Source organism: Ziziphus jujuba, chromosome 11, assembly GCF_031755915.1.
Source record: "Ziziphus jujuba cultivar Dongzao chromosome 11, ASM3175591v1".
NCBI lineage: Eukaryota > Viridiplantae > Streptophyta > Magnoliopsida > Rosales > Rhamnaceae > Ziziphus > Ziziphus jujuba.
The window spans coordinates 27,485,369-27,495,875 of NC_083389.1; the positions used below are offsets into that span (position 1 = coordinate 27,485,369).

General features: G+C 33.5%; 1 protein-coding gene and 1 long non-coding RNA gene across 3 annotated transcripts; one reads left to right on the plus strand and one right to left on the minus strand.

Annotated features, from left to right (window-relative positions):
- Window positions 1–1,762: 1,762 nt before the first annotated feature.
- LOC125419610 (uncharacterized) lies at window positions 1,763–6,276 on the minus strand. Of its 2 annotated transcripts, none has more exons than XR_007238468.2 (4): window positions 6,138–6,276; window positions 5,723–5,868; window positions 3,280–3,370; window positions 1,763–2,329 (listed from the first exon to the last, which is right to left on the minus strand). It is a non-coding gene; the product is annotated as an uncharacterized LOC125419610 (long non-coding RNA). The 2 variants fall into 2 exon arrangements; XR_009634929.1 differs by having other exon boundaries at window positions 4,655–5,868.
- A 666-nt stretch (window positions 6,277–6,942) lies between these two features.
- On the plus strand, window positions 6,943–7,884 carry LOC132800054 (ADP,ATP carrier protein, mitochondrial-like). The gene is made up of 3 exons (XM_060812952.1): window positions 6,943–7,029; window positions 7,489–7,638; window positions 7,738–7,884. Exons 1-3 carry the CDS (start codon window positions 6,943–6,945, stop codon window positions 7,882–7,884), a joined length of 384 nt encoding a protein of 127 aa, XP_060668935.1.
- The last annotated feature ends 2,623 nt before the right edge of the window (window positions 7,885–10,507 follow it).

A 10,507-nucleotide genomic window follows, 5' to 3' on the forward strand; every position in this document is an offset into this window, starting at 1 on the left:
CCAAGGTTTCTTTTGAAAAATCTACATTGAGGAGGTCGGAGAAGCAATTGAATGTTCTCTTTGGGGCTTTAGGAGCCATAGCTAGGAATATGGTTTGCTTCCTAATTAGTCATTTGGTTCTGGATTTCAATTTTGGTCCAATTGATGGTTTTGGTAGATCTTCAATTGCTGTTTTAATGGTGAGCAACGTCCTTTGGTTCTAGATTACTGTAGGGCCTTCGGTAATTACGGATGAAACCTATGATAATCAATTTGTAGTTACTGAAAAAATTACAGTAGGTTTCATCCGTAATTACCGAAACCTCTATGGTTATCACATTTTACCAATTTTTTGCCCCCCACAAGTCCCCTAATGTGTGTTAAATGCAAAATATACATTCTTCAATGATACTAAGGAGAAAAAATCCCAAGAAAAAATCCCAAAAGTTCTGAAAAAGTTCTCAAATTGGCACAAAAATTTGATTATCATAAGGCCTTCGGTAATTACTGATGAAATCTATGGTAATCAATTTATACTTGCTGGAAACATTATCGAAACTCCTGTGGTAATCATATTTTATCAATATTTTGGCCCTCACAAGTCCCCTAATGTGTGTTAGATGCAAAAACATGCAAAATATACATTCTTCAATGATCCTAAGGAGAAAAAGCCCTAAAAGTTCTGAAAAAGTTCTCAAATTGGCAAAAAAATTTGATTACCATAGGGTCTTCGGTAATTACCGATGAAACCTATGGTAATCAATTTATACTTGTTGGAAAAATTACCGAAGGTTTCATCAATAATTACCGAAGGACCTACGGTAATCAAATTGTTTTGCCAATTTGAGAACTTTTTCAGAACTTTTGGGGTTTTTTCTCCTTAGGATCATTGAAGAATGTATAGTTTGCACATTTTTGCATTTAACACACATTAGGGGACTTGTGGGGGCCAAAATATTGGTAAAATATGATTACCACAGGGGTTTCGGTAATTACCGATGAAACCTTCGGTAATGTTTCCAGCAAGTATAAATTGATTACCGTATGTTTCATCGGTAATTACCAAAGGCCCTACGGTAATCAAATTTTTGTGCCAATTTGAGAACTTTTTCAGAACTTTTGGGGTTTTTTCTCTTTAGGATCATTGAAGAATGTATATTTTGCATGTTGTTGCATTTAACACACATTAGGGGACTTGTGGGGGCCAAAAAAGTTGTCGAATGTGATTACCATTGGGGTTTTGGTAATTACTGATGATTTCTACAGTAATTTTTTCAGCAAGTATAAATTGATTACAGAAGGTTTCATCGGTAATTACCGAAGGCCCTGCGGTAATCAAATGTTTGTGCCAATTTGAGAACTTTTTTAGAACTTTTGGGATTTTTTCTCCTTAGGATCATTGAAGAATGTATATTGTGCATGTTGCTGCATTTAACACACATTAGGGGACTTGTGGGGGCCAAAAAAGTTGTCGAACGTGATTACCATAGGGGTTTCGGTAATTACCAATGATTTCTACGGTAATTGTTCCAGTAAGTATAAATTGCTTACCGTAGGTTTCATCGGTAATTACCGAAGGCCCTATGGTAATCAAATTTTTGTGCCAATTTGAGAATTTGTTCAGAACTTTTGGAGTTTTTCCTCCTTAGGATCATTGAAGAATGTATATTGTGCATGTTGTTGCATTTAACACACATTAGGGGACTTGTGGAAAAATGTGATTACTACAGGGGTTTCGGTAATTACCGATGAAACCTATGGTAATCAAATATTTTTGCCAATTTGAGAACTTTTTCCAAACTTTTGGAGTTTTTTCTGTTTAGGGTCATTGATATTTTATCAACACAATACGACATATGACTTTTCCAACAAAACAACACATAAAACCAACGTCTATTATGCTAAAACACACGTTACATAACATGCCCCCATTGTCTTAATATAGCATAGAGCGATTTATGGTCCTTCAGTTGAATGGTGCTATTGGTTGGTAGTGCTATCAAGAGGTATGATGGCTGAGCATGATCAGCTGCTGTGACCAATCTGTTTGCACCTCCCTCATCTATCTTGTTGATGCTCCTCTCCTTGAGATTGAATCCTCTTCTTTCTTGGTCTTCCTGACTGTTTGCCAATCTTAGGTGGAAGTACAAGCTGGTTTATGACATTATCTAGAGCATGCCACTGACATTTATCTTCAAGTGGATATATGGTTTCCGAATATGCGTCATGGAGTGAGTCAACTAAGTAATGCACCGAGCAAAGGATATATGGAGAAATATGTCGATGCTTACATGCTGCAATTGCATGGACACAAGGAAAGCTAGGTTTCTCTATACGGCATGTGCATTATCTGTCAAATTTAAATGAATAATATGCTTCAGTGACTACTAAATAAGGGTGCTTATGAAATGAATGATGCAATCTAGAGAAAATCAACTCTAATAAGTTGAAAAGTGTGCAAAGACTTTCAGACAGAAATTTTACCAGCCTAATCAAGTACACTCCTCATTCCCAACACTATGATAAAGAAAGGTTCTATCCATGTTCCCCAAGAAAAGTTTATCCAAAAAGGTTAGACAACATAAAAGAAAAGCTCTTTAGGTAAACAAATCAAACACCGATAACATACAAAACTACATGGTAATAATTTAGAGAATGTCATATAAAAGAATAAAGCAAAAGGTCATCAAGTTATTTTCTGTCATGGACATAATAAAATCCATTTCCTCCAAATCATAGTTAACATAAGAGAGCTGCATTAGGAGGGTAAAATGCTTTAAATTTAAAAAAAAAAGAAAAAGTAAACAACCAAGATATAGTAGTGTATTTAGACTTTGAATATATGAAATAACTTACATAATATATTAAACAATATGTGAACAAAACTATGACGCACATTATATGTGAGTCTACATAAATATGAATTTTGGGGACAAAGATATTGCACACGTGATATACATTATGAGCTAATTTACTTAGAATTTTGCTTTAGCTAGTTGATGGAGAATATGTCAATGTCACCATTCATATGACCTTGTAATGCAAATAAACAAAATAAAACTTCAAGTTAAATAGAATATACAATTAAAAAACCAAACAAAACATATAATTCTTCCAAAACTTCAATTTCTATTCTCCACAATTCAGTCTTCAATCTCCATACTTCTAGCATACAAAAAAACACAACATATAATTCTTCCAACATACAAAATCCACATTCCTCAGCATAAAAAATTCACATTCTTCCATACTTCATCAAAAATAAAGACAAAATTAGGGAGAAAAATTTAGGCTATGTACCTTTGAAAATTTATGCCACTGCCTAAATTTAGTCAATCTTTCAATTAACTGGTTCTTCCTTTCTTTATATGTGAGCTTCTTTAAGTTGAACCTGTTAAACAAAGAAAGAGAGCAACTATCGTCGGATTCTTTGTTTATAAAAGGAAAAACAAACAAAGAAAGTCATTCATGTAACCAAGTAACTAACTTTTTTTTTCTTTCCCTTAATGTTATATGATCAAACCTAGCTACAAAGAGAAACTAAAGGTAGTTTAATCTCAAATTAGAACAAAATAGAATAGTTATAATATACATAGTATATATAACCAAAATTGCATATTATCAGTATAACTCAGCATTTAGCATATATAACCAAATTATCTCTAACATGCTCGTTATCTACATGTTAAGTCATACACAAAATGCATTTATTAAAGACATTGTATTAATTGCAAGTTCACAGATATTGGCACAAAAAAGTAAGTTGGAGCTCATTGTTTCTATACCAAAGAAAGAAGAATAAAATGAGGGGGATTAGACCCCCATAATCATTCATCACACCATAAACACATGTAACAAATCTAATACTGATGTTGAAGTTCACCAGTAACAAAAAAGCATGCATGGCATTCTCCAATGGCCTTCCATGCCCATGTTCAATAAGAATTCGACTTTCAAAGGAGACAATTCCATTTCTTTGATCAAGAAACACATACTATCTCCTATCTATACATACATATATATATATATATATAAATAAATATGACAGATAAAAATAAGAATATCTAGGATTTGACTGTAAGGCATTTGAAGGTAAGCCTTTTAAGTAGTAATTTTAGTAAAAAGTTCTCTACTTGTCGTATATATTCTGCTAGCATCTAAATAACAGTAAATTTCCAAGCATATCAAAGATAGATACACAGCTAATAAAACATGCTTAATGAGATTATGATTAAAACATGATCAAAGAGATTATGATAAGATAATATTAGAATGAGTTTCCATTATTGGCATAGAAACATAATCAGATTGGACAATAGAGTTAATATATACATATATGCCTAGCTACTTCAAGTGTGTGTATAGATATATATGCATATGATATGGTAATCTAATGTAAGAAAATGTAAAGTTGAACCAACTCACACGTATAGAATAAAAACAAGGTAATATGTACATGTTTTGTTTTGCCAAGGTTTGAGAGGGGAAAAAAAATCATAGCTTGTCTTAGCCAGACATAACAGTATATTTTAGCTGAGAGATGAAGCTCTTTACAGAAAGCAAGATGCATTGAACAAGCAACAATTGTAATGTAAACACATTTACTCCCACATATATCTATATATTAATATTTAAAAGATATGTATGGATGTGGAGTGAGAAAGTTTGATCATACAAGAGTCTTTCATGTCCCATATGCATATGGTGAGGTTTACATCCTGCACATATCTATATATTATTCTTTCTGCAAAAAGAGAACAAAGATCGATATAGAGAACTTTGACAATGCAGCTACATGGTAGCTTAACAGACACAAGTAATTTTGACTCACTAGTTCACAGTTGATCAAGATATTGGCGAATACCACATACGATCAAGAAAAGATTACCTATAATCACATGAAAACCATGAAAGCCAGTTGCTAAGAAAAAGGTAGAACCATGAATACTATCGAAAATAGTGAAGGGTGCTTGATAATATTCCATTCCTTGAAAGCCAGTGAATACTAGAGCTAGTGAAATGGTAGCTACGGAATACCCCAGAAGGGAATTTTACTTTACTTCCCTCAATCTTCACTTTACACCACGCCGACTCCCTTTTCATCATTAGGCGTGGAATAAGACCCGGGGAGAATCTTCATGGGACTCCAAAATTGCATCTATCATGGTATAATGAGGATGAGTTTTATCTCCAACAGAAAATCCATGAACTCTATTGTTAAGCTCGATCCAACTGTGCCCAGGACCTTTTTTCACTTCTAAGTCTCTCAGTCTCTTCCTCACTTCCATCTTCTCACTCCACTTCCAACACATATGTTAGGCAAAATTAAATATGTAGGTATTTGCTTAGGATTTAAACTAAATATCTTCTCTGCTAGACAACATTATATAATGTTAAGACATTCAAACACAAGACCAGATAACATTCAATCATTATCAACCTCACAAAAATTTAAACTTTAAGAAAACATATAAGTTTTAGCAAGAATGAAATAGTAAATGGGATGCTGCTTGTTTATTTTTATCGTTTCTCTATTCACTACCATTAATATGGTTCTTTTAGTCTTTTCTCACAAAAAAAAAAAAGGGGGGGGGGGGGGGGGAATGACCTAAAATGGGGCCTGCAATCAAAAAATAAAATAGCAATAAAAGATTGAAACAAAAATTGTAAAGCCTTGAGAAAATGTTCGACCAATAAGTGGTGGGTTTTGAATTTTTGATCAAAGAAGTGCGGGGAGGTGTACCATAAACGTTTATAGTGTCCTGGGGTGGTTCTTTATCAGATTTCTTCACTGTGAGATCAGCACAGATGACAGCATGAATTATCTTGTGCAATTCTTCAAGGTTATTTGCTTAATTCCTCTTTCTCTGTACTCACCAAAGGATTTCACTAAAAAAAAAAAAAAAAAAAAGAGAAACCCAATAAGAACTTCAAATCTGATTTTGACAGATGCATACAAACAAACAATAGGTGGGTTTGAAAAGAGAAATAGAGAAATGATTACCAAAAGAAGAATTACAAATAGAGAAGGATTACTAGGAGAAGGATCAAAGTTTGTGATAAATGAAAAATGAAGAACGTGAACAAACCCAACAAATAATCTCAAATAAACCTAACCCTTGAACTAAAACCCAAAAATTTTAACAAGATAAACTTACCAATGATTGAGAGAGAGAGAGACGGGATCGCACCAAAAAAGAGAGAGAGAGAGAGAGTGAGAAGAGATCTTAGAGCTATTTTGTCTTCATCTTTTCTTCATAGTTCGTTCTGGTTCAAGGGAAAAATGGATCATTTTCCTTCTATTTTTCTTTTGATATTTGAAAAGGATACTTTAGGAATATTGAAAAATAAGAGGGCAAAAGAAAAAGATTGAGAACCGACTGGGTAAATTTCCTTAAGGGTCTTCTAATAGGGGTATTGGACCAAATTCCCCTATATTTTAATTCGGGCCTTATAATAGGCCGATATGTTCATTATTGGTGCTCAATCATGTACCAATATTGATATTGGGCTTAGGTTGGGCCCATCAAATTTGGGCTAGAGGTCAACAATTTTGGGTCCTTTGGGATGGGCCATTGGGCCTATGTTATGGAGTAGTTGCCAATTAATTTTATTGGGCTTATAATATGTTCTTTATTGGTTTATTTAGTATTGGGCTCATGTTCTGGCCATCAAATTTGGGCCCACAAAAAACTTTGGACTCCGTCAAAGATAGGTTTGGGCCTAGTTTTGGCCAACAAAATAGAGATTCCCAAACTAGGCCTTTGTTTCGGCAAAAATGAAAAAAGATTATTGGGCTTATCTTCAAGCTAGTGGCAGATAAGATTTTAATTTGGACCTTGTAAAAGGCCGATATGTTCATTATTGACCATCGATCATGTTATAAATATTGTCCCATCAAATTTGGGCCACAGATTAAAGCCACCACATAATATTGCAAGATTACCAGTGGGAGGTTCTGAGATGAGGCCCGTTAAAGTGAACAAATTCCATCTCTGCTTAAAACTCAGGGGTAAGAATAAAGAAGAATTCAAAAATTATGGGCTTACTGTACTGTGGCTGATACTATTTATGGGCCTAACGAACAAGCCCACTCTAGCCCAACATTTTTTAATATTATGGCATTGTCCACTGTACTTTATAAATCATTGTCCTTCATTCATTATACAGCTTTTTATTTTTTATTTTTATCATAGACCATTGTTACTACACTTTATGCTGACTTGCCTACAAAATACAATTGGGGAATTTGGCCCAATGTCCCTTTCAAAGAGGGCTTAATGAAATATACCCTCTTTCTTTCAAATTTTTTTTATCTACCCTCTTATACTTATTTTATCCTTGATAAAATTAAAAATGACTTAAGTGTCTTTTTTTTTTTTTTTTTGTTCGAGAAGTCCACACCACAAACCCAAATCCCTTCTAAATCCCAAATCCCTGCCCCTTTCTTCCTTCTTCCCATAAACAGGGATAATTATTAGAAATGGTTTGCTGATAACTTGGCATCAGGAGGCATCAGGAGGTGTTGCTGGTGCTTTTTCCCTTCTCTTTGTCTATTCATTGAACTATGCTCGTACACATTTAGCTAATGATGCTAAGGCTGCAAAGAAAGGAGGAGAAAGACAATTCAATGGTTTGATCGATGGCTCATTACCAATGGTGTGGGTTTTGCATATCCTATCCAATTGACACTGTTCGCAAAGGAATGATGATGACCTCTGGTGAAGTAGTGAAGTGCAGTTCTCTCAAATTTTGAAGAACGAGGTTGCTAAGTCTCTCTTTAAGGGTTCCAGTGCTAACATTCTCCATGCAGTTGTAGGTGTTGCAGGTGATGGCGTTCTTGTTGGTTATGATAATTTACAGCTGATTATGTTTTGGAAGAAGTATGGATCTAGTGGTGCTTAAGAACATATGTTCTATCCTTTTAGTGTTAGATGGTGATGAAAATCTGAGTTCTCAGAACCTTTTTTGGCAAATTGTTCATTAAATAATTATCAGTTTAGTGGGTTTTAACCCCAAAACCAAATTTATTTTTGAATCAGGCATTCAATCCATCAACAGGATTAAATAGAGGGTAGAAATTGCCACTATCATTGTTTTTGAGTTTTCAATTGCATGATTACCGATGGGTTGTTGGTAATTACTGATGGAACCGTCGGTAATCAATATTAGTTGTAAATTAAGTTGCTGGAAAGATTACCAACGGTTCCATCGGTAATTACTGAAACCCTATCGGTAATTCCAATTTGACCACTTTTTCAAAGAAAATCACAATAATTCAATCCGAAAACTTTGAAAATGTGTGTTTCCACCTAGGATATGTTAAACCTAACTTTATTAATAATCCTCAACTAAAGAATCCAAAAAAAAGATCAGAAAAAGTGGAAACATTTCAAAAAAAGATGATTACCGATGGTGCATCGGTGATTATCGATGCCGATGGTTTCATCAGTAATTACTGAAACCTCGTTGGTAATCTCCATTTGCAAGTTTTTTCAATCTAAAAACTTTAATAATGTGTGTTTCCACCAAGAACATGCTAAATCTAACTTTATTAATGATCCTCAACTTTAGAATCCAAAAAAAAGATCAGAAAAAGTTTGAGAATTTCAAATCAAAATGATTATTGATGGACCATCGGTAATTACTGATAAGACTGTCGGTAATCCATATTAGGAGCTATAATCCTTCCTGAAAAAATTACCAACGAAAACATCGATAATTACCAAAGCCCCATTGGTAATTCGAAATTTGACATATTTTTCAAAGCAAATAAAAACAATTCAATCCGACAACTTCGATAATGTGTGTTTCCACCAAGAAAATGCTAAATCTAATTCAATCCGACAACTTCGATAATGTGTGTTTCCACCAAGAAAATGCTAAATCTAACTTTATTAATGATCTTCAACTAAAGAATCCACAAAAAGATAGGGAAAAACTGGAAAATTTTCAAATAAAGATGATTATCGATGGTGCATTGGTAATTACCGAATTCCCGTTGGTAATTACAAATTTAACATATTTTTCAGAGCAAATCAAAACAATTCAATTCAAAAACTTCAAACATGTGTGTTTCCTCCAAGGTCATGCTAAATATAACTTTATTAATGATCATCAACTAAAGAATCCAAAAAAAAGATCAGGGAAAAAATGGAAAAATTTCCAACTTTTTCCGATCTTTTTTTTTTTTTTGGATTCTAAAGTTGAGGATCATTAATAAAGTTAGATTTAGCATGTTCTTGGTGGAAACACACATTATCAAAGTTTTTGGATTGAAAAAATATGCAAATGGAGATTACCAACGGGGTTTCAGTAATTACTGATGAAACAGTCGGCATCGATAATTACCGATGCACCATTGGTAATAATCTTTTTTTGAAATTTTCCCACTTTTTCCGATCTTTTTTTGGATTCTTTAGTTGAGGATCATTAATAAAGTTAGATTTAGCATGTACTAGGTGGAAACACACATTATCGAAGTTGTCAGATTGAATTGTTTTGATTTGCTTTGAAAATATGTCAAATTTCTAATTACCGATTGGGCTTCGGTAATTACCAATGTTTCCGTTGGTAATGTTTCCAGCAAGAATAATAGCTCCTACTATGGATTACCGGCGGTCTTATTGGTAATTACCAATGGTCTGTGGGTAATCATTTTGATTTGAAATTCTCAAACTTTTTCTGATCTTTTTTTTGGATTCTAAAGTTGAGAATCATAAATAAAGTTAGATTTAGCATGTTATTCGTGGAAACACAAATTATTGAAGTTGTTGGATTGAAAAAATATGCAAATTGAAATTACTGACGGGGTTTCGATAATTACCGATGAAACCATTGACATCGGTAATTACCGATGTACTATCAGTAATCATCTTTATTTGAAAGTTTCCCACTTTTTTTAATCTTTTTTTGGAATCTTTAGTGGAGGATCATTAAAAAATTGAGATTTAGTATGTTTTTAGTGGAAACACACATTATCGAAGCTGTCAGATGGAATTGTGGTGATTTCCTTTGAAACAATGGATAAATATCAATACCGACGGTGTATTGGTAATTACCGAAGGAAACCGTTTGTAATTTTTTTAGCAAGCACATGGACTCCTATGTTGGATTATCAACGGTTACCATCGATAATTGCTGATTTTTTTATCATCGGTAATTGCCAATTCTTTTAAAAGTGTTATGAATCATTACAAACTAATACACCTACTTTGAAAATGCTATGTGCACCAAGAATAAATGATATTCCAACCAAAATTCAATAAGCACATCAAATAGCGTATTATCACTATTACCGAATAGCATCTTCATAACAGTAAAAAACATACAACATACTGATGCTATTTTACCAAAACAATACGACAAATGACGTTTTCAACAAAATAATACATGAAACCAACAACTTTTTTACCAAATCACACATTAAGTAGTTGGGCTACTAATTACATTCTTACAACATTGCATAACACAAGCATACCACAACTAAATAGATAACAAAACTACACATACATAGTAAGATATGCCG